Source organism: Papaver somniferum, chromosome 8 (assembly GCF_003573695.1).
Source record: "Papaver somniferum cultivar HN1 chromosome 8, ASM357369v1, whole genome shotgun sequence".
NCBI classification, from domain to species: Eukaryota; Viridiplantae; Streptophyta; class Magnoliopsida; order Ranunculales; family Papaveraceae; genus Papaver; species Papaver somniferum.
Window position 1 is genome coordinate 80,012,289 of NC_039365.1, and position 24,756 is coordinate 80,037,044.

Consider the following 24,756-nt stretch of genomic DNA (forward strand, 5'->3'; position numbering starts at 1 on the left):
TCTCCAACAGAGGGTGAATTTTGTTTTTCTAAGTGACACATAGGATTTTAGACCCCCGTTTGGCATAAATTCATCTCCAACAGTGGGTTCCTACAAATCAGGAGGGACTAATTACTAAATATGAAGGTGTTCAAGAAAGTGTTATCTACACCTCCGGCTCCACCTCCACGTCATATTTTTCACTATATTTCTTAAAAATTTCTTTACTGTCGGAGATGGTTTTTTAAATGTGAGGTCCTATATTTACTCTATGTGTAGACCCCATAAATAGAAGGACTAAATTAAAAAGCCACATAGAATTTTTTACACCTTGTGTTGGAGATGCTCTTGGTGTTAGAATCCAGAGAGGTAGTTTCATGGTGAAAATTATTGCGGACATCATAACTAACCGAGTGTTGATAAGTTAGTTCAAGAACTTGCTCATAGGAATTGACCGACAATGAAAAGGCTCTTTTTAGTTGTTGTTAAAAATGGGAGGAACTTTTCGAAAGTGAGTGATTGACGGACAAAGATCGGGAAAGGAGTCAAATTGAAGGGAGGTCCATGGGAAAAGATTTGTATAGCAGCAGTGCATAAAATCGGTGAGTTTTAGTTTAGGGTGGGGGAGAGGAACGAAAGAATGTGAGACGAGGAAGCGTTTATCGTAGTGCTAGTCTGTGGTGGTAACAGACTACTAGTCATCCGGTCAGCACACAATAGAGTACCACGTGGCTTACTATTTCCTAATGTTGTTCGAATTTTTCGCAGTCGAAGCCGCCATATCAAAATGACGCATCCTTTCTGTTCTCCAAAATAAAAAATAAATAAAATTAGGAATGAAATACAAATACTAGTAATAGAAAAATCCAGAGTTTTATTTTTGGTTGCTATTTTGCAAAAGAGAAAGTGGAGAGAGAGTGGGAGAGAGCAAAAACACGACTCCCATTTGTGTATTCTTCTTCCTTTTTCCTTTAATCACACACACACACAGAGAAATAGAGAAAGAATGAAAACCCTAGCTCTGGTCACTGTTTAAACTACTGAAGAAATCATCGATGAGGTCAGTCTAGATTTATTCTTAATTTTTAATCTCTCCATTTACAAAATTGATTATAATTTTTTTTTCCTCTTTTTTTTTTCCTTTTTTTTTGTTATGTTTCTCTTTGAAATCTGTCTTTGATTGAGTATTTGGGTTTTGTGTTTTTCGTTTTCCATAAGAAATGTGTATCAGGGTTAATCCTTGTTTGTTTTACTGTAGTAGTATCAGAGTTTTTTCTTAATCTGTTTGGTGGGTGATTATGGAAATGATTAGAATCTTTATATTAGGGTTTACGGAAGTTTGTTGGTGATGCAGCTGATGGAATTTCTTGTGTGTAAGATAGATATGGCTATGGTCATAATTTGTGTATGTTATACAGAAATGTAATTGAGAATTTCTGATGTTAGGGTTAAAAAGTCTGGTTAGTGAAATGGATATGAAATCTAGAGAGTAAAGGAAATAGTTGAGGTTTAGGGAAAGATGGTAGCTGAAACCATAGTGTTGCCTAGCCCTACCTTATGAACAAGAATTGATACAACTTAGATGGATTGGTAAATTTGTACCACCCTTTAAAATGTTTTCCCATTATTACTAGTTCATTTGGAAAATATGTGGTATTCATGATGCTGTTAGAACTGGAGAAATTTCCATTACGACATACAACCGCTCTTCAAACATTTTGAGGGTTTATATGCCGTCTGTCGATAGATCTTAGTAATCATATGGGATTGAACATACATGTAACTATTATGATAGTATTCAACTAGTGAAGACACTTCAAGTAGATATGCTTGTGGTGCCTCTGTGTATGTTTTTGTAGTAGCATGGCACAAACTCTGGGCTGTTGTGACCTTAAAAAAAAAGGGCAGCCTCGTTCGAATCTCCTACTTTGCCCATGCATTTACTAATGTGGTCATGTATGGACTAGGCGTGAGAATAGAAGTAGATGGACTAAATGGTCGATGAGTCTCGCCTATTAGGAAATTCACTCTTTTGAAGAAGGGAAAATTAACACCAATTATGTGTCTTCTTGAAGTGCTTTTAACCCTAGCGGCTATGAAACTTTTCCGCAACTGATTATCTGAAAACTACAATCAATAAGTACATGTAAATGGTATTGACTGGTTTTCTGGTTCGTGTAAAATAATACAAAACAAGACTCTAGACACTCACAGATGGTTCTTACTTATCTGCAGTCATCAAAACTCAATAATACCCATCGATTAGTGATGCATCTTTTTCTCCCTTTCTTTCTCATTTTCCAAAAGATATTGTCTGATAGGTTTTTTCATGTTTTAAATTTTTTGGTTTCTGGTTCTGGTTTGCTTTCTGGAATGTTAAGCTCATTGCTGTTGGATTTGTAAATTTCTGGGACTGGGTCCAATACGGTGAGGATTCTGTTTATTTGTGGATGCTCAATTTCTTAGAAGTAAAACCGGCTTGTGTGAATTACATCAGTATAGTGTTTTTCTTCTTCTTCTTCCATTATTTCCTTGTTGTACTCTGATTTTGTTGAAGTCTACTGTGTGGTCTTGCTTCTGTGATACTTGGCTCAGAAATGCTATTGTTTAATTAAAAAAAGAAATTGATAAGTCATTTTCCTTTTGGTTTTGGTTTATGGATTAGGATGCTCAAAAAGCAATCCATCTAGCACTCTGCTGTTTTAAATTCCCCAATTGACAAAAGGAGTGGAATTTTTAGAGCTCAACAGGCATAGAGCAATTGGTAGTACTGTTTCTAGCACTAGAGTTTTGGAAAGTCTGATTATATTGTGCTTTGCTTATGCATAGCAGCTTGTGATGCATCTCATTTTGTTGGTATTTTTTCTCAAAATCTAGAACTATTAAATAGTGTACTTTTTGTTGTTGTTTGACTTGACTGTGCCATAGACAGAGAGCAATATCATTAACACGCATTGTTGATGTTGAGTGATCTGGATGCTCCAAAGCATTTGAGTTCAACATTTTGAATCCTCCTAAAATGAAACCAAGAACAAATGGGACACATAGAGTCCAGAGATCAAACAGTTCGCAAGGAGAGGGTCCAAATTGGATCCTTATAGCAGGCGGTGCTTTGTTGAGTACATTATCAGTTCGGCTCGGATACAAGCTCAAGCAGGTTATGGATACAAGACGGATGGAAAATAACAGTGACTCATTGAAAGGTCTTATACTATGTAACTGATTGATATTTGTCTAATGCATAGAAGGATCTAATATGATATAGTTTCTTGGTTGCAACTATTCTCTGAACTTCACTAAACTAAAATTTTGTTAGTTTTTCAGGAAATCGAATATCCAGTGACAAAAGGAAGTCAGGTGTGTGCACGCTGCAATCAAACCAATTTTCCTATACCCAAAATGGAGATGGGTACTACAATTGCCTTTCAGGTGCAACACTGCGATCTATTAGCTTAACCTCCATTGAGTCCACACCCAGATTAAATTTCCAGTCTTTCTGTAGAGCTTGATTCCCTAGTCTTGGTTACATATGTTTTTGGTATGCAACCATCTTAACCCTGCAACTGAGAAATACGTGTTTCATTTTCATAGGATCACAGTTAGTTTTTCCAAGTAGCAAGAAGAGGGGTCCAGGTCACGTGTAAATATCACATTTTGTCTCGCACAAACATGGCACGTTGTGCTGCTGTATGCAACATTTTACATGATTTCCAACAATTAAATATACCAAATTCAACACTGGCCCACTGGGAGTCTTTTTTTTCTTTGTTTTCTTTTATGTGTGTGTTTGAGAGTGTGCGTCCATAGTGTCAATATACTCCCATGTTATGCGTCATTATTCATTCTAGATGAGCAATTCAACTATATTATGCTGGTAGTGGTAAATGTGCGCCTTATATTTTCTCTTGGTTCTTAAAAACTATGTATAGTTTCCTATATGCTATAGAAGCACCCTTCCAGTGAATTAAGTGTCGAGCTGTGATTCTGCAGATGTATTGTCTCCTCAAGAATCCACATTGAGAAAAAATCTCATGTCCAAGAGCATCAGTTGTTTAGTTATTCAATATAAATCAGATAGTTATCTTTTGGATTTTTCTTTTGTAATTATGATCTGATTGTGTTGTGCAATTTATGTAGAATGGCATGTGTTATCTGATTTATTTCTATTTTTACGTTCTTGTTCAATTTGGACAAAGTTATCTGGATTAAATGCGTAAATCTTATTGTAAACTAAATAGCATATATCTGCTTGTGTGACTTTACAGTGGATAATCCAATCTCGATTTTGAGAGACCCTTACCCTTCTTTTCGTTCTCTTCGTTTGGTCTGTATCAGGGAGTGCAGAAGATCTGGTGGAGGTTAAGTGTCAATCAAATGGCCCTATGATGAAAGAAACTACCATGCCACTTCCGTTAGTGACTATCCGTCCAGAACCTAACAGAGAAAATGGTGTTATGTGGTCGACATCTCCCGATCGCCTAGAGCTGCCTCGGAAGCCATTCCACCATTCAAACAGTTCGGACTCTCCATGTGTTTCTGAATCTGGGTCCGATATCTTCACCAAACGTGAAGTGATACAGAAACTGCGGCATCAATTGAAAAGAAGGGATGACATGATTGTGGAGATGCAGGATCAGATCATGGAGTTGCAGAGTTCACTCGGGGCTCAGCTAACACATTCTTCCCTCTTACAGTCCCAACTCGATGCTGCTAACAGGGACCTATTCGACTCAGAAAGAGAGATCCAGAGGTTGAGGAAGGCAATAGCAGATCATTGTGTTGGGGAAATGAGTCATCCTGAGGATCCAACAATGGCCAGGAACTGGTCAGCGGAAGGACTAAGTAATGGGCATGTGAATGGGTTCCGTGATGGAGAAAATGATTTGGAGTTTGTGGCCAGGGGGAGAGGAGATATAGAAAGATGCGGACTGTTGAAGAGAGAAGTGGGCGATTTGAAAGAAGTTATAGAAGGAAAAGACTATTTGTTACAGAACTATAAAGAACAAAAGGTGGAGCTTAGTTTGAAAGTGAGGGAATTGCAACAAAGATTAGCTTCTCAAGTTCCAAATATTTTGTAGACCTAGAAGAACAGTTTTGTGCATTCTTTTGTGTTTCTTTTTATTACTCCCAACTGGAAAGAAAAGCTTTCTTCCCTCTTTCTTCTACCCTCTCATTGTCTAGGTAGTACGTGTTTCATGTTGCGTTTGTGTGTCGTATCAGAGAGAGAGAGAGAGAGACAGTGGTTAAAGTTGTAGGCAAGCTTCATTAGGATCAATTAACCTTTTGTAGACAGACCAGAATTTCTGTTCTGGCGTCTCTAACCAATCTATCAAGGGAACGGGAGATCAATTTCACTAACACAACCCTTAAAATATATAATCATCACGGTAGTTCCTGGGTAGTACCAGAATTTTTACCATTGTTCTTTTATATATATATATATATATATATATGTTGTTTATATTGGTGTTTTTTTTCGTTTATGGCTGTGAAATTCATATTGGAGTATCTTTTAGTTACGGCTGTGTTTGTGAAATTCATTTCTAATAGGCAGATAAGATTGTGATTTGTGATGAAAATGTTATTCCCCACTTTCTTATCTTCAAGGATTAATTTTCTCTGCCTCTCTGATTAATTTCTGTCAATCCTGTTAAGTTCCACACATATCAGTTACACATGCACCGTGTTAAAGTTATTTTGAGACCACCCTGCACCCAACACCAGTATCAAACTAACACACACTAGAACAGATAGAGTCTGTACATTTGGAACGTAATTAATCATCTCTTAACTTGTTATAATAAATTTGAAACGAAGCCCCATTACTGCAGCTTCCAGAATTGATTTGCCAATTTCTGTCTAGATATAAAAAATAGCACGTATTTGAAGCTCATTGATAGATCGAAATAATAGAGGAGAACAGGAGATCAGGAACAACGAGTAAACTGTACTAGGCTGGAAAAAGGAAGCTTCTCTTGATAGAATCTGGGTGGTACGTAAAATGGTTTAGATAGAGGACATTAACTGGCTATGCAAAAGCGTATTAGTGTCATCAACTACTCAATGTGAAGAGGGTATCAGTGGCAGAATTTTATCCTGCTTCCGCAGAGGGAGATATAAGTAACTGAAGAAAAAAGAACGCAGATTGATATGCTTACTCATGATCAACTCTATGAACACCTGTTATAACCTAAAAACTTATATCTATGTCAACAAACTTACTAGGACTTGGAGAATAAAAGGAAAAATGAGACTCAGCAGATCCAATCCTCTTTCTGTTTAGATGAAAAGTACCATTCTACCGTGCAGAGTGGTGCCAGTAAGTTAATAGATAAATCCAACTATTTTAGAATCATAACATGACAATCTGGTTTTCAGAAATCTCGTACAAGGATTAAACCCACATTATACCATTGTTTCCAGACAATTATACTCTGCTCTACCAAGATGTTACCATATTATTATGCAAGACAGGTCCCAAGACTAGAGGAACTCCAAGACAATCGAGGGTTCAAGTACGAAGGTAAACAATGAAACACCTTGATTTATCAGAAGACATGGTTGAAAATAAATTAGGCAAACCGAATTCCATCTATTCAGCTCACAGCCACAAATTTGGACGGCTAATTCCAAAAAAATTAACATGGTAACAACACCTTGTTTTTGGTTAGGACAAAATCTGGACAATAGAGCCAAAACTGCATTGTAAAGCAGCCGAAACAAGGTGTCGACCTCTTTTGATACTAGATGCTCAATGAAACTTCCTATTTGGTGTTTTCTAAATACCTGTTATGACCATAAAACATATATAAAAGCAATGAAAGAAACAAGAATTTCACACATAAGATACAATATAGGGTTAAGGAGTGATGATACAGAATAAATCTAGCAACTAAAGCTATATTTATTTATTTCATGTATTTTTCACCTTCAAGTGTTGCCACCGATTATAAAACAGGGAATTGCCTGGTACAGATGATTCTGCCTTTTCCTTCAATTCTTATGACAGGGGTTCCAGGGTAGCAAACTTAAATAAGATAACAGTTTATGAAATCGAGCTAAGTTTTAAATATTATTAAGTCATATAAAGTATGTCACATTACATAACCAAATGAAAAAGCTTCTGTGGCAATTAAATTTGACTGAATAACAATCTTTGATTACATAAAAATATGCAAAGAAATGAAGAAACATTATATTAGTACAGCACATAACAAGTGTAAAAGTGATGCCTATCATATCATTGAAGAATACGTGAAAAGCCCGCTCTGTTCTTTCATGATAATTTGTCTGAGCAGTGGAAGTACCACCCTCAATAAAAACAGCAAGCAGAGATATTGAATAATAAATACAACAAATGAAGACGGAAAAATAATACCTCTATATAAAACGCAGAACTAATAATTCCACTGCATCACCTGCTGCTAACTCTAGTTCTTCAGTTCTTTCCATCCTGTTCAAACTTGCTTTGTTTCCTTCTTATACGCTTCCATTTCACTCAACCAAAGATCTGCAAATTCGCAATTCTTCCACATCTCAAACCAAGGTCCGCCTGTCGTATAATGTATAGCTTTTGGTTGTGTGGAAGGATCATTCTCATCAACCTTGTTATGACCCACGAGAAAATTCCAAATAAAAGGGACTGATCCAATTTCACTATCTTCAAGCCAAGTGAAGCGATGAAGAAAAGCACCTGTTTGGGTATTCACCAGTTCAGGCGTCAAAATCTTATTTTTTGAATGACCACAATTATACAAAACCATTGAAGACCAGTTCTTTCTTGGGTACACAGTTTGAACAGCTCCATCCATTTTAGTACTTTCCTTTGGGGTATAATCATGTTGAACACACATTAGCGCGTAACTATCATCGATAAGCTCAGTTAATTCTTTAATATCTGTAGTATATAAAAAATCACAATCGACAAACATTGCCCATCCTTCATAATTTGCGAGATACGGTGTTAAGAAACGAGAGAATGAAAATTCTGTACTTTCAGTTGGACCTCTTTCGCGCCAATACAAACCACTAGTCCTTAGATCTGATTGTTTAATAGGAATTACTTCAACAGGAATTGAAGCTCGTTTCAAGATCGAGTGTTTACAAACCTCATAAGCAAGATCTTCACGTGGATCGTATCCGACAAAGATCTTAAACACCTTTTTGTTTCCATTATCAACAGGGTGGTGAACATCATCTCCGTTGCATGAATTCATCACTGCTGAATCATTTGAGGGATGTTCAGATGGCATTTTGAAAATGCTAATGTTGTCCTAGAGAGAGAGTAAGTTCCAGATCTGGTAAGAGAAATTCATAAACCAATATAAGCAAAGATTATATTGACATTTGTGATTTTTGTTAACAAACTTTACTAGGTAAATGAAAACATTAAATTGAATAAATATCCATACTTAAAAGGCCACAAAAAAACTCAGAATCACTTAAAAAGGAAACGAAAATCAGACACAAATGGAAACACTAAATTGATTAAATTTCCCTTGGCCGCATAACAACTCAGAATAACTTATAAAAGGAAATGAAACACAGACATACCAAATAGTTTAAAACTTCGGAATTTCTGCAAAATAAACTAGTAATCGACTCAATATCTCTGATTAGAATGAATCCTGATTGTAAAATTTTGGAGTAGTTTACCCTAATTGAGATAAATCCAAATCTAAAAGATAGCAAGATCTACAATAGAAAACATTAAACGGATTACCAGATCTATGGTCTTAAGGATCTACATTCCTAATTAAATTGGTGAAGTAAAGAAGATAATTGGACCATGAAAACGTACCTTGGGATTTCTGTGATTACTTCCGAATGCAATCGAATCACTAGCTACAATCTTGATCTTCAATCTAGAAATCTAATCACAGATTATGTGTTCGACGTAAACATAAACGATTTGCTAATAATTTCTAGGGTTTAGAAATTAGATTTTGCGTTTAGAGAGGGAGGGAGGGAGGGAGAGAGGGAGGAGAAGCTTAAATGAAGGAAGTGAAGACTCAATTTAGTCTTTTTCTTTCTTTTCTTCTTGTGATATTTTTCCCGCGCCAATGGATATTATTGGTCCGTGTTTATAGAGTGTACATATTTCCACTACCACCGACACATTCGGTTATCATTATTTTTTATTTTTTTATTTTTCTTTTATCGGCTGTATTAAAACAGTTGGCGGGTTCCTTGCGTAAAACCAATGGATGTAGTATAATAATCAGATGCTACACGTCTTCTTCTATGCTCTCCAATTCTCTGCTTATATGACTTTTTATTTCCGAAAAAAAAGTTAAAATATTACTCCGTTCGTTCCTAGGCTGGTTTCTATAAATGGATGTTTCAAAAAATAGATTGGGAAAGTCAAATGTTACTTTAGTTTTTTGTGGTCATTTTTCTCTTAACTTCTTTTGATGACAAGTTTCATGTGGACCATTTCACTTTACTTCTTTTGCTGACAAGTGTCATAGGAACCATTTCACTTCACTTCTTTTATTGACAAGTGTCATGAGGACCACTTTTAATGATTAGTTCTCTTAATATCCTTAATTTTCTCTAAAAACAAAACCAGCCTATTAATTAGGAACTGAGGGAATAACTTTTTGATTCAGACTTTTGCTTTAGAAGAAGTAGAAGGACTTTTCCAATTGTAAAGAGTTAGTACTCCCTCGTCCAACTAGAGATTTTCAATAATAAATGGAGAAAATATTTTTGCTTGCCAAAAACACCAGTACAAGCACCACTAACACCGCAATCGCATACAACATAAAAATTAAATTTCCCTAAATCACTGATTCATAATTTTCCCCAAATCATTAAACACCACTATTAACATCCACTCATCTCCACCACCACTAACATCCACCACCACCGAAACTCACCACTACCACCACCATAATCAAGGAAAAGAAATCCAGTTTACCCATCTCCAATTTCACAAATCGTTCTTAATATCAAACCCCCATTAACAAATTCACAATCAAATAAACAAACAGCTACAACCCATTATCAATATCTCCACTCAAACAATCCAACCAAAACCCAAATCCAACCAGCTATTAACCAATCTAATACACAGAATTTGATCAATATCCCCACTAAGATCCCCTTTTCAAACTCAATCAACAGATAAAATATCAAATCAACAATCTAAAATCTTCAAAACCTAATTTCCCCCTCCACATAACCCCGAGATGATTCATTAAATCGTAAAAAAATATAATCAAAACCCTAAAAAAATCACTACCACTGATAAATCAAAATCGATATACAATCAGATTCAAAAAGGAAATAACATATTGAAGTAATAATTTTCTGAAACCTTTCTTTCACCATTATTTTTGTTCTTCTTCTTGTTCTGAAATTAGAGACCTAAATTATTTACATACGAGCATCAAGGTTAGATTTAAAATGGAATTAAAAATCCTGTAATTGGGTGAGGAGTTTTCTTTTTTTTTTCGTATCTACGTTCAGTTGCAGAGAGATGAGGAAGACGAAGAGATGAGATTGGGAGTATGGTTTCAAGGTTTGATTAGGGTAGCTATAATCGTGGCCATCTATTCGGGTGTGGTGTTCAGATTCGGACACGTGTATACAAGTATAACTGGACGTTATGGCATTTTTAGCAATTTTTCTAATTCTTAAGGCTAACATGGTAATAAGATAGGTTCTGTTACAGATATAGTATTTCCGTAAAGTCAATGTCTTGACTTAACAGTCAACGACGGATCCAGGTACCAACCCTTAATATTTGAAATGTTGGGTACCAAAGCAATGTGTTGGACATTTGCTGGGTACCAAACATTAAATATCCCATTTATGTACTTTGAAATAAAATGTAATGTAGTGAGACTGTTTAAATTAATTGATAGGATAAAAGCATTTACATTAAATCTAAGTTAAGTTCAACCATTACATTACATCTAAATAAAACTAAACAACTAAATTAAAAATAACTAGTATATTTAATCAAGGCGGTATTCATCTTCATCTTCTTTTGGGGAATCGGCATCGTCTTCCCATTCTCATATTGGGCAGGTTGTTGATTTCGTTGTTCATTCAGTTGTTGTTTCACCCTATATACTTCCTGCTCCCATAACCTAAGTTATCGTGAATTCATTACTTTTATGTTTATGAACAATAGCTTGTTCCTGTTAAAATATTTGTAATGTTGTCTCGCGAAAGATGACTTTTTCTAAATTTCCTTATTGCTAAGCCCCGGTCCTTACTTCTATCTTGTTCGACTAGATGGTCGTTTTCCATGTACTCGGAGTAGTTGAACTCGTTTGAACATCCATCTGCTAACATTTGGTCTGCATCTCTCGTTGTTTTTCCGGCTCTATGACCCCCTCCTCTTCTTCTTTTGACATTGGTGTTGAGTTGTTCCTAACTAGCTGGAATCCCAGCATGTGGAGATGCATTTCCTTCTGGTGAGCAGGTGCACCATTTTGAAAATCCTGCGAAATTGGACCATGGGGTGATCTTGTTGGCATTTAATTACCTTCCAACACGCATGGATTAAAAAATTTAAGTATCCTCGAAATGTTGAAATAACTTTCATGTTGGATACCAGTTTTGTGGGATCTTTGCTACTCTTCTCGACGTCCACTTCTTTTGCATCGGAACATTTGTATGATCAGATCTACGTATTCAGTAACATCCTTGTTAGTTGCATGAAAACGATGAGACAACCCTTCGGGATCGCGATTATGGATGTTACCGGTTTTTTCACGAAGTTTTTCAAAAAACTTTCCATAAAGCGTATTCTTTTCCTACTGGCAACCATTGGTTTGATCTAATATAAAGAGTACATAATTCCTACAAATTGATTCATATTCATTCATCGTAAACTCGGCATCATAGACTCGACTAGATCTTTGTTGCGTTTGTTGTTGTGATTGTTACATTTGTTGTTGTGATTGTTGCAAGGGGGATGCCATATTTGTTGTAGAAAGGGATTTTTGAAAAAATGAATATTGAGATGGTATGAAATTTAGAAATTTAGAAATAGAGGGTATAGAAGGTGTGAATTTTAAGTTTGAAATGAGATGAATTTATAGAAGAAAAAAAACTAGAGCAGTTGGATGATTAATATCATATGTAGTTGTTGGCGGACGAACAACGGACATGCGGGTTAATTAAGTCGCCAGCTAATTTACTAAGGCCGCTGGAAGTTAACGGTGAACCGCGTGGTCAGAGACGAGACGCGCGGCTGCTCAAGAACCGGAATTGTTAAATCATTTAAAAAATTGTTGAATCCATAGGAACACCCCTTACAGTGGAAGAAGTATAGTATTAAAAATAAGTGCTTATATTGTAATCTTATTTCTTGTTTAGTATTTAGTATCCCACTACAATCTTTTTCTTCTAATCTGTCCGTTTGTATACCATTTTTGTTCTTCAAGTTAATGAAAAAAAGAGTTAAAAATTATTAAAATCCTATTAGTCCAAAAATATTTTTGGATTAATTAATGTTGGAATTGCCCTCATTTGTAAAGTGAATGTCTTCTAGCATTGTGTGATATTTATCATAAAATTATTTCTTATAAATGAAATATGATTAAAGGTCCTTATTTCACTTATAAATAATATACTAGTTTTTAGAGCACTGCTCGGTCGAACTCGCAAGTTTGTTTATTTCAAGCTTGTTGTCAATGTAAGATGCACAAAACTATATCTTGATTTCTAGTCTACTTAAGTCAAGTCTCGGATTAGGATTAGAGTATGGTAGTTAGGTATCAGACATCATTGAATAACACTCGAAGATTGAAGACTGGAGAACAAATGAAGACATTTGCGACCAAGGTTGTGAAATCGTGAATCGCAACACGAATCGATTTTATTTTTATGAATCGAATCGCATATTGAATCGCGAATCGAAGATTCATGATCGATTTTTATATGACTTGAGAAAAAAATTACACAGATATATACACACACATAAAAACAAATAACATACATATATATACGCTTCATTCATAAACATTTAAGTATCACATACTCAAAAGTGATATAGAATCTATGGTTAAGTGTCTAACTATCCCCAAAAAGTATGCTTCATGTGCCGAACTAACCCAAAATATCTGCAAAATATGAAGCCTTAACCAAAATATACGCAAAATATATACGCCGATAACTATAAGCCTATATCTACTTATATGTAGATAAGTACCCAACAAAATATAAAATATGTTCTCATGTCATGATAAAGTTATTGATCTCCCATATCATAACCATCACCAGAAAACCATTTATTGTCACTTTCTGCATCTATTTCAGCTTCACTCATTTCTTCCACATAAGCCTCTTCCTCTATTTCATCCTCTTCAACTTCTTCCACATAAATTCAATGAATTACAGAGGAATTGAATCAAAAAATTAATGAGAAAAATTTGAAAAACATATCTCCTACGTAATTATATTGTCTTACCAAAAATCAATTCCATGAAAACCTCTTTTATTAAGAAAATAAGAACCCAATTTTGAAAACAACTATGCAGAAAAATCAACTAAGATCACACAATTGCAAACAAAGATCACTAAATACATGATAATATGATATCATTTCAATCACTATACAGCCTAAACTAATCAATATAAATAACATTTTCCTTAATGATTCCACTTCCACTTGACTTACACGATTTCGATGATTGAATTTGTTGATTTCATCATAACCCACTCAAATAACTCCTAACTTGCATCTTTGATGGCTTATTTTGGGGGATTTATTTTGTTTTGCTACTAGAGTGGATTTTTTTGGAACCCTAGAAATGGGTTTTGGAAGGGAGGAAGAGAGACGAAATAGACTGTAAGTCACTGCATATTTGTAGACCCCTTTTTTGACCTTTAAACTTAATAAAAAATGGAAATATTCAAAATCGTAAATCACATCTGTGAAGCGAATCGACGGTTCAAAAAGTGAATCGTACGCGATTTGAGAAAAACGATTCATAAGTACGCTTTGAATCGTTTTTAATTTTTTTGACTCGAATCGGACGATCCGAATCGTAAATCGGTCGATTTTAAAAACCGTGTTTGCGACAACTTCATCAAGAAAAAAGGTATGTGAAGATTGAACCGTCCTATTATCTCACGATATTTACCATTTTATATTATGAGACTATATCGTATGAGTTTAGTAGAGTTAATATTGCAAAGAAGAAATTTTGAGTCAAGCTTGTCTTGATAGATCTCTCGAAATATGATTCAAGCAATGGATATTCTTAGATCCTTAACAATCTTGGTTAAGAACAATTTGTCGTTCATGAACTATTTTTGTTTCAAGACGACCATTTAGAAATTTCCCAAGCAATGATATTTATTATTTATGACTATTGGCAATGTTTCAAATCTTTTAATGAGAGTTTCAGAACAGTCTGAATTCCGCGAACAGGAAGGTACTCATACCAGGTACGCATACCCCGTTGATCTGGGTTCGAGAATGAGGGAGGTACACATATCCAGTATGCGTACCCGTGGGGTCTGAATTCGTGAACTGGCTAAGATACACATACCTGGTACGTGTACCCCTGGAGCTTGTATTCTTGAACTGTCCATAGGTATGCATACCTACCCAGCTCTGATTTAAGCAGAAGCTCACGAACTGTTTTACAATTATGTTCGGGTTTGCTACAACTCTCATAGGCACTTCTAAGACAACTTTTTTCACAGAATCTCTTGATCTTGTGGATTATAATTTAAGTCTTGAATACTTAGCAACATGAACCATCATTATGCACGGTTCTAGAACCCTAAACCATAGTACATATTCTTCTGCTTAATTTCATGGAGTACTTCTCACATGCTTACATGAATTCCTAATAATAATTTCATCTAAACTGAAAAAGTTTTTACTTGAATTCCAAGCAATCCTACCTTGAACGCAAAGCTACTTAGAGCCTTGAAAATCTATAAATAGAGAGATTTCTGCAACAATATTTCTCAATCCCGGGAACTATTGTGTCCTAGTTGCTAAGATAGAGTCATCCTCTATAACCTAGGTTTCCTATGTGAAACATAATCAGGTTATGACTTCGAAGACTTCACTTAGGGATTCGTGAAGCCCGGTCAGAATATCTTTTACCTGATAGTTCGTGTATCCAAATCTTGTTTTTATTGATCTTTGATGTTTTAGTAATCTCAGATCTGGAACGAGATCGATTGAAACCATAAAGTTCTCTTCATCTCAAATTTTGTGATTCCTCAAGATAGATACGTAAAGTCTTCTTTGATTTGTTTGGATTTTTCTTGAGAGGTGGTATGTAATCCAGGCTTCTCAGTTAACTGAGTATAAGTATTCCAGATTCTTGAGGTTTACTGCACTTTGTCTACTGCAAACAAACTTTCAAACCTTGGTTAAAAAATCAAAAGGGAAATCAGATAAGCTTATCTGTTAGAGGAAGATTGGTATCAAAAGTCTTCACCTAGGTTGAAAGAACTCTTAGGATATAAAGGACATCAGTTAAGGGAATCAAGTGAGCATAATCTTGTGAGGTTCAAGAGGAGTAGAAATACGGCTGTAAATGAATTGATTGGAGATCTAATGTGGTCTCAACTACATTCCAGTCTGAAGTCTAATAGTAGGAAAGTAATTGTAGTGGTTTAATACAATGTGGTATTCAATGCTGGACGAGGTCCTAGGATTTTTCTGCAGGTGCAGTTTTCCTCGTTCACAAAACTTTTGGTTCTTGTGTTTTTTATTTTCCACATTATATCGTTTTATCTTTATCACAAGGATTACACAAATAGTACGTAGTCTATCTAGGTAGTTTAAGTCCATATTGATTGAGATTAAAAACAAGGATCGTTCTTGTAGAATTTGCATCTTGAAAGATAGATTATAAGTTTCGTACTTGTAGAATTCTAATCCTCTTAATTAGGATACGACAAAATTGATTTTGGATATTGATTTTTGAGATCGTCCAAGAACTCTTCTACACAATCAGGTACGTGGACCTTTGATCTGTCTATATATATATGTATATATATATATATATATATATTGATTGTGGAAGAGAAAAGATAAAAACTCTACATATATTTTTTTCAAGGTTCTTTGCTTTAAACCTACTTGCAATGTATTGGATTTTGTCCATACAAGTTTCCGAACAAAAATTTGGTGGTGTACTTGGTACCTTCTCCTTTTCAATAGTCATCAACGCTGATCTGGAAGCCATGTGATGATGAAAGTGCTTTGGATTATTTCTTTAACTCCCGTATTTTTCACATGACGCATGCTCAAAAATGCGTCATGGCCTGATGTTAGAGCACTTCTCGGTCGAACTCGCAAGCGTTATTATCTCAAGCTTGTTTGTCAAGTTTAGTTGTCAAAACTACAAGTCTTGATTTCTAATCTACTTATAGCTATGTCTCGGATTAGGGTAGAATGTGTAGTTGAGCTTTAGACTTCACAACGTTCATCGATTGAAGACGAAGATCTACTAAGGGGAGCTTGGAGGAACTTCTTCAACAAAAGGTATGTGGAGACTTGAACTCATCTATCACTCAGAAGTCTATTATATTCTATCTCCTATTGAGACTAAGTCGTATAGCTATATAGACTTTAACATTATACACATTTGATATTTCTAGTTGAGTTTAACTCGCTTATATCTTTCTCGAAATATGTGTTGGAAAGCTTTTTGCTTTAACTACGTTCATCATTATTCTTGACGAAATTCAAAAGATGATCATGTGAAAATCGCCTTGTAACATTTTACATGAATTGTGTGAGACGGTCATTTGTTGTAGACTCGGAATGTATCGTATAGATCATTCGATCACTTGAAAATTTACTTATAAGCTAATAGATTGTGTGAGACAACTATTGTCGTCTTCTAAGAATGTTTCAATGATTGAAATGGGAGTTTAGAACAATTAATCATTGTCTGGATATAGCACGGTATGCATACCCGTATGAAAATTGTTGTAAGAATGATGATTCAGGTCCGGGAACCAAGTATGCATACCCGTATGTGAACGATTTTAACTGTGAAAGTCCAGGAACTAAGTTTGTGTACCCGTTTGCAAGCTGTTTCACCTGAATGTGGTCTAGAACGACAGTATGTGTACCCGTTTGCGAACTGTCGGAAAATATCAAGTCCGGAACGACAGTATACGTACCCGTTTGCGAACTGTCGGAAAGGATTGAGTCTGAAACTTAAGTTTGCGAACCCGTTTGCAAACTTATGTGGCTAAGTTCTAAAATCGGTTAAGTATGATTTCATACTCATGAACAAATACATTTATAAATTATGGAACGCAATCTTTGCAAACCGTGGATAAAATGTTCATGAACTGATTCTTTTGAATTCAATCCGATTTTGCTTCAATTGTGTCTTGTATACTTCTATGAGAATATAAACAATTGAACAACTCTATAAGTAACACAATTAGATTCATTTTATTATCATGTGGTCTAGAAGTTGTTAGAGCATAGCTCGGTTGAACCCACCAAGCGTTGGTATGTCAAGTTTGGTTGTCATATTTTAGTGAATCAAAACTCATTTAAAGAGTCGCTTGATTATGTACTAAAGTCAACTTCGTATAGGTTAGATTGAAAGTATTAGGATATGAGACATTACAATTATTACGAATATTTGAATAAGTGAAGAAGTATTTCCACTTGAGGTTAGTGATATTTGACTTGAACTGTTTCATTCCCTAACATATATTTCAAGTCGTGCATATTGAAAACAAAACTGCGAAGCACGAACACTCTAGTTAGACATAGTATTAAGGAATACAATACGAGGTTTATTGCTTAACCATTAAACTTTGTAGATAAGACATCGACATAATCGTTTAAATGCTATTTTGATTATGTAAGGGTATGAGGTGAGGATTTCATCCTAGGAAACAATGTTTTACATGTGTTTTAAGGAAGTAAATTCATGAACTTGTTTTGTGAATCGAAAAAGAAATCGCCAGGCGTTATTGGTATTGTTATTCATTGCATATCTTGTGAACAACCAATATGTGTGATTAGTATAACTGATCATGACTTTTTTGTGTTATTGGTAAAAATATTCACAAAGACATGACTTTTTTATTGGTATGACTTTTATTAGTGAAACCGATCTTAAATAATCACCTGAGATGGTATGATCGATTTTTTGTTATCGGTAAGACCGACTCTGGGTAAAACGGATCCGATCCTAGTAAGAGGTGCAACCTATAACAAAGAGGAATTGATCCTTGTATGAGGTGAAACATGTTTTAGCAGAAAGGGGAACCGATCCTATGGACATGTGCAACACGTTTTTAGGCAAAAGGGAACCGATCATATGGACATATGCAACGCATTCAAGTTAGATACCATATATATGTGGGGAACCGATCCTAGTACCTTGTCAACCGAATTTTGGAAAGCTAGTGTGACTATGCACAATACTCACATGGAGGTAGAACCGAAACTTGTTTTGGTAGAACCGTTACACCCATGATTTGTGATTGAATGTTATTTGATCAATCGCATAGTTCTTGAAAGTCAGATGAACTAATTCTAAACTTTTTTGGAAGTGTGGAAAATCGGTTTCAAAGTTGTAAGTATGAAAGAGGACTTACAAAATAAGGGTCTTGACATACTTTGAACATGTGCAGTAACGCTAATCTTTAATTGTTCAAACTTATTCCTTAATAGCTAAAGGAAGAAAATCCAAGGATCGAAACATAAATAAGTTAAGAATATTTTATTTAAGGTCTTTAATTTTATTTTCGGAAAATGATAATTAGTAATGTGCATTTACTAGTTGAAGATTTTCCAAAGAGATTTTCGGTCCATATTTTGGATAGAGCATTTCCAGGAATTATGAAAACCGATTTTGGAATATATTGCATATCTTGAGAATATTTTCGGTTTTGGAAATTCCTTGGTGTCCAAACTTCCTTGTCTATAAATACTTGAAGTTTGCATTTCTAGCAAACCAATCCTTCATGACAGCAAACTTCCTCGGTTGTGTTGTTACTTGTGAAGCCGCCTATTCGGAGAGGGGAGTAACCTAATTAGGCGAAATCTCTTATGGCCGCTCAATTTAAAGTCTTATTTGGGATTGAGAAGCTCTATTGGTACCGTTGGTGGGAAACTAGATAATTGCGGTTTATCTTTTGTTTTCGATTGATTTGATTGATTAACTGTGGTTGAACTTTGATTTCACCTAGTTTGTTTATGCTTGAGAATCTTCTCTTCTGATATAAGATTCACTCAAACTAGATCGAAGTTTCCACAGGGATCTTTAGACTGTTTTTAGATCTAAAGACGTCTTGTGATAATCCCTTGTTAACAGACTTCATTTTGTACGTGATTGATCACAAGAGATTCAAGTTGTTGTGTGAATGTGTTTATTGAAGATCCAAGAAGATTTGAAGACAAATAAGATATTGAAGATATCTGATTTGGGGTTCATAATCTTTGGTGTGCACAATACTTGTTTCGGTATAGAGGATCCAACTATAATCGTTTTATCCATGTGGTAGATTAGATTGATTAGTTGTGTGGATCGGAATCTATACAATTCTTTGTGATTAAAAGTATTGATTGCAAAATCTTAACAATTACTTCGGTAGTTGATCATAAGATAGATCTAAGAACCTGACGAAGGAGTTTATTCAGATAAACAGAAGAGCCTTTGTCGAACTCACATAACTTGGTTGAAAAGAGTTGCTACCAAACAGATTTGTTGTTCCTTTATTGTTTGGAATACGAACCAAAGGGATTGTTCCAAGTACGTGACTTATTCATAAGTTGGAGGCGTGGGAATACAAACGGAACTATGTGAACTATAGGTTTAGTTGCTTGGTCTCAACTATACGAAGTTGGTTTGATTTTGTATAGCGGCTTAATCCTGAGAGTATTCAATTTTGGACAAGGTCCCGGGGTTCTTCTACATTTGCGGTTTCCTCGTTAACAAAATCTTGTTGTGTCTTTTACTTTTCTATTTCCGCAATTATAATTGTTTTTATTATAGTTAAAAGTAAAATACACAAACATTAATTCCTATTTACTTTATAAGTAATCCTATTGTGTTTGGTTAAGACCGAACCTTTTTATCAAGTAAACATACTTCGTTGTTGTATTGTCTCGATCTCGTATCCATAGACGATCACACGAAGTGTGAACCGATTAGTTGTATTGTCTCGACTCATTCCATAGACAATCACTTTCGGAGAAAGGACTTATAGGTAGGAAAAATTTTATATTGAGGTATATTTGGGTACCCTCTTCTTTTCAATTGGTATCAGAGCAGGCAAACACGAAAAGATCTAACAATTTGTGTTTGGTGCGATCCAACCTATAAGATATGGGCCAAAGCAAAGTTAAGCGAGAGCGCAAACTAAAGAAAGGCTCAATTAACGTATCACAAGATATGAGCTCAAAAGGAGATTGTTCTTCAATCTCGGATTGGTCAATTGATGAGATCTCTAATGAGACATTTTTGAGTTATATTCTTAAGATTTCTAATGAAATATCAAGTGTGAAAACTTCTGAACTAAAGGAATTGAGTAAACAATTTCTTTTCTGCTCTAATTAACTTATTTCAACACTTGAAAGAAAACGATATTTAACATCAAAGATTGAAAATCTCTTTGAAGAGCATAAATTGCTAAAAGAAGAAATCACACAACAAGTTTGTGACTACGAAAAAAGGATGAATATTGAACGTCATCATGTAGAAGCTTTTGAAAAAGGTCTGGAAAAATCTCGAATTTTTTTTGTCTTCTGGAAAAAGAGCTTGATGAGTCTAAAGTAAAAATGAACTCTCAACAAGAGTGCTTCAAGGAAAAAGAAAAAAGTCTTCTTTCCAACATAAAATGTTTAGAGAAAACTCTTAACTCCACTCTTGATGAAAATACTTCATTAAAAGAGGAAATCTCTATGCTGAGAAAACTTAATGAAAGCTCAACCAAGTGATCTTCCTTGTTGGAAATAGGTAGAAGTCATGGTGACACACGTGGTTTAGGATATGAAGGTAGTAGTACTGTTGTTCCCAATTGTGAAATAAAGTTTGTCAAATTTGTGTGTACTCAAGCAGAAGATTCTCTAAAAGAAAATGCTGAACATAGCAGTGGAGAAACTAGTAGGGACAAACAAACAATTGATGTTCTTTCAAACCAGAGGAAGAAAGCTCATGAAGACATGAAGAAATCGAAGCCACGAAGATTAGAGAAAAACAAAGGAGTTTTTAACAATCTTGCACAAACAGGTAACAACCAACATTGTAACTCTTATTATACCAAATGTTGTTATTCTTGTGGTAGTAAAAAACATGTTTAGAAGATGTGCAAGATTCGTAAAATGCAAAATGCTCTCTGTTTTGTTTCAAGAGAGCTGGGGAAAATAAACCTTATTCCTCGACTCTTAACCAACAGAGTAAAGGACTATTTTACTGATTCTTGGTCTACCCAGTATATACCAAAATCGTTTAGAAAAGAGCATAAGAGAAATGACTTTAAACGAGCAAGGTTTGACTCTCATCCTTTTAAAGGTACAGACTCTGAACCATCCCTTCATTATGATGACTTATCGTATGGAAAAGGAAGAACAGTCAAAAATAATGCATTGTTTCTTAAGAACAAATTTCTCTGTACCCAAGCACTCCGGTGTTGTAGAGATTTGTTTAAAATGGGTAATTCCAGTTATTTCCTTTTGAGAAAGATTACTGAAAAATCTCTGTATAAAAAGTTTCTTTTTATAAGTGGTTAAAATTTTATAAGAACCAAAATTCTTATTGGAATTTTTCATGGTTTTCAATAATGAAAGACTTAAAGAATGCCATATCTGATTTGATATACTCATGTAGATTTCATGATCTATTAACTAGAAAAATTCATATAATCCTTATCACTGAGAATAAGAGATCATACAGCGAATTTGTGGGAGAATATTGTATCCAGGAAGTGGAAAGTGTTTTGGATTCCTCTAATAAAGAAAATTTTTAAATCTATTATGATCTGTGCTCATATCAGATCATGCCATCTCTTGCAGAAGTAAGGGCTACAAGCCTATGTGGAGGAGTCCTTGAACTAATAAGAAGAAAGGAACTCCTGAAGGAATTATCTTCTGTTGCCCGAAAGGAAATTATTTATCATGTTGTTTGCTGGGCATCTTATAGAGAATTTCGTGATCTTCAAATGATTAGTTTTCACTCTACCAATCTTGAAATGTTTGAAGAAAACCTTGATGAAATCATGGAAACAGAGGATAACAAGGATGAATAAGTTTAATCTCTTGTTCAAGAAAATAGACATCAAATTTTGATTTCTTTCAATAATTGTATTAAGTCTATTATGAATAAAACCATCTTATTATGAATAAAATTATTTGATTTATAATTTTTCTTGTGATAGTTTTTGATTTACATAGCCTGTGCTTGAATGATTTATTATTGCTATGTATGTTTATGGGATGTTTATTTTCGGTTTTACTACCTTGATATTCGATCTCATAATGTTGTGAACCCTTATGGTTTGGGTGACTTTTTGATTTAGCAGGATTAAGTTCTAGCCCATGTTGGTAGGCTTTATCAAAGGATCATGAGGGGTTCTGATAGAAACAATATGTGAAAAGGTCACAATATGTTGAATCGGTTTTGGTTTAGCATAAAAGCATATGTGTTTCGAGGGTTTTCAACTTTTGCTTGCAATAGTTAAAAATTGGTTTGCAACCTCTCTCTGGTAAAGGTTGGTTGTTGTTATTCTTTTGTTTTGCATAAGGATGACAACATAATGATATTTCGATATCAATTCTCCCTTGAAAAAGATGCAAACATATTGGAGAAGAGGATGCGAAATTTGAGGTAACGAGTTTGTTAGTTAATCGTTTTCCTGTTTAAGAAAAGACTGATTTTATTTCATATATTTATTGCTTTTGCGTAACAAAACTTCGGTACAATTGATGTTTTATTCCATTATGTGTGTATGGATGTGTGTATGATTCAATTGGTTCCGGTTAAGAAAACCTATTGTTATCTTGCTTTATTGTGTGGTATCAATTGTTTAGGCTTACAAAATTTCGGTGTAATTGCGGTGCTTTAATGTATATGTTGTTTCAATAGCTTCCAGTTGAGGTGAATAATTATGCAAGTTGATTTATTTGGTTTGTATGATTTGTTTATGGCTTAACGAAAGAAAAGGTTTACGGGATGAATTGTTTAGTCCAATTCGATTCAGGATAAGAGAAACTAAGTTAATTCTAATCTTAGTTAGACTTATCAAAGTGGAGGTTTCGGTTATTCAAGTCTAATCGAATGCCTTAACAAGGCTAGTTAACTAACCTAGTACCTGTCTTGTTTAAAAGTTAAAGGTCTAAGTTATATGGATAATTAGAATCTGATGAGAAAAATAAAGTTATCTTTATTTTGGTCTTATCGAACAAGCGATTGTATTTGTACAATCGGTTTAGCAAAGGAACTAAGTTGCTTAGTTGATTTTTGGTTTGCTAAACTACTAGGGGAAATTGCTTCGGGAAATTGTTTACTTTGTAACATATCAAAAAAAAATTACTTTGTAATTTAGGTTTTGATATTGGTTATCAAAAATGGCGTGTAACCCTCGTGCTTAACTCTATAGATTGCAAGTCTATTTTGAGATTTGTAAGATCCTTTTCGGTTTGTCCTTTATTTTTTCGTTTCTTTGTCATTTTGTGACAAAAAGGGGGAGGAATATATGGAGTAAACAAGTGATGCTGGCATTGATTTATATTGATTCGAATCACTAAGAAAAAGGACATTGGTGCTTAAACGTTTATCCAACGAAAGAGTAAAAGCATAGACTAAGGGGGAGTAACATATCATTACAAAGGGAATAACAAAGACGTGCGGATTGATAAAATCTACCTATCTTAATTTTGGGGGGAGTAATATTCTTTGTTATTATAATGTCAACATCGGCATTTAAGGATTGAATGTATATATGTTATTATGTTGTTGAATTCCGGAATCAAGTGTATGTGTAATGAATTCTTGTAATTTGTTTATCCATATGATGTAAGAGTTTTGTCACTAAAATTGACAAAGGGGGAGATTGTTAGAGCATAGCTCGGCTGAACCCACCAAGCTTTGGTGGTTGTCATATTTTAGTGAATCAAAACTCATTTAAAGAGTCGCTTGATTATGTACTAGAGTCAACTTCGTATAGGTTAGCTTGAAAGTATTAGGATATGAGACATTACAAGTATTGCGAAGACTTGAAGTAGTGAAGAAGTAAGAAGCTACAACGACAACATCATCCTTCCACTTGAGGTTAGTGACATTAGACTTGAATTGTTTCATTCCCTAACGTATCTTTCAAGTCGTGCATATTGAAAACAAAACTGCGAAGCATGAACACTCTAGTTAGACATAGTATTAAGGAATACAATACGAGGTTTATTTCTTGACCATTAAACTTTGTAGATAAGACATCAACATAATCGTTTAAATGCTATTGTGATTATGTATGGGTATGAGGTGAGGATTTCATCCCAGGAAACAATGTTTTACATGTGTTTTAAGGAAGTAAATTCATGAACTTGTTTTGTGAATCGAAAAGGAAATCGCCAGGCGTTATTGGTATTGTTATTCATTGCATATCTTGTGAACAACCAATATGTGTGATTATCACAACCGATCATGACTTTTTTGTGTTCTTGGTAAAAATATTCACTAAGACATGACTTTTGTATTGGTATGACTTTTATTAGTGAAATCGATCTTAAATAATCACCTGAGATGGTACGATCGATTTTCTGTTATCGGTAAGACCGACTCTGGGTAAAAGGGATCCGATCCTAGTAAGAGG

General features: G+C 34.7%; 2 protein-coding genes across 5 annotated transcripts; one reads left to right on the top strand and one right to left on the bottom strand.

Annotated features, from left to right (window-relative positions):
* The first annotated feature begins 814 nt into the window (after positions 1-814).
* LOC113301733 lies at positions 815-5,383 on the top strand. 3 transcript variants are annotated; one of them, XM_026550535.1, is made up of 4 exons: positions 815-1,039; positions 2,912-3,182; positions 3,304-3,408; positions 4,315-5,383. In XM_026550535.1, the coding sequence occupies exons 2-4, from the start codon at positions 2,999-3,001 to the stop codon at positions 5,055-5,057; spliced, it is 1,032 nt and encodes a 343-aa protein (XP_026406320.1). In that variant the 5' UTR covers positions 815-1,039; positions 2,912-2,998; the 3' UTR covers positions 5,058-5,383. The 3 variants fall into 3 exon arrangements, with proteins under 3 accessions (XP_026406320.1, XP_026406319.1, XP_026406321.1); XM_026550534.1 differs by having other exon boundaries at positions 817-1,039; positions 2,908-3,182; XM_026550536.1 differs by lacking the exon at positions 815-1,039 and adding an exon at positions 2,721-2,743 and having other exon boundaries at positions 2,908-3,182.
* Positions 5,384-7,028: 1,645 nt separating this feature from the next.
* On the bottom strand, positions 7,029-9,016 carry LOC113301734 (protein CDI-like). 2 transcript variants are annotated; one of them, XM_026550537.1, is made up of 2 exons: positions 8,780-9,016; positions 7,029-8,276 (listed from the first exon to the last, which is right to left on the bottom strand). In XM_026550537.1, exon 2 carries the CDS (start codon positions 8,229-8,231, stop codon positions 7,437-7,439), a length of 795 nt encoding a protein of 264 aa, XP_026406322.1. In that variant the 5' UTR covers positions 8,232-8,276; positions 8,780-9,016; the 3' UTR covers positions 7,029-7,436. The 2 variants fall into 2 exon arrangements, with proteins under 2 accessions (XP_026406322.1, XP_026406323.1); XM_026550538.1 differs by lacking the exon at positions 8,780-9,016 and adding an exon at positions 8,533-8,726.
* Between the last annotated feature and the right edge of the window lie 15,740 nt (positions 9,017-24,756).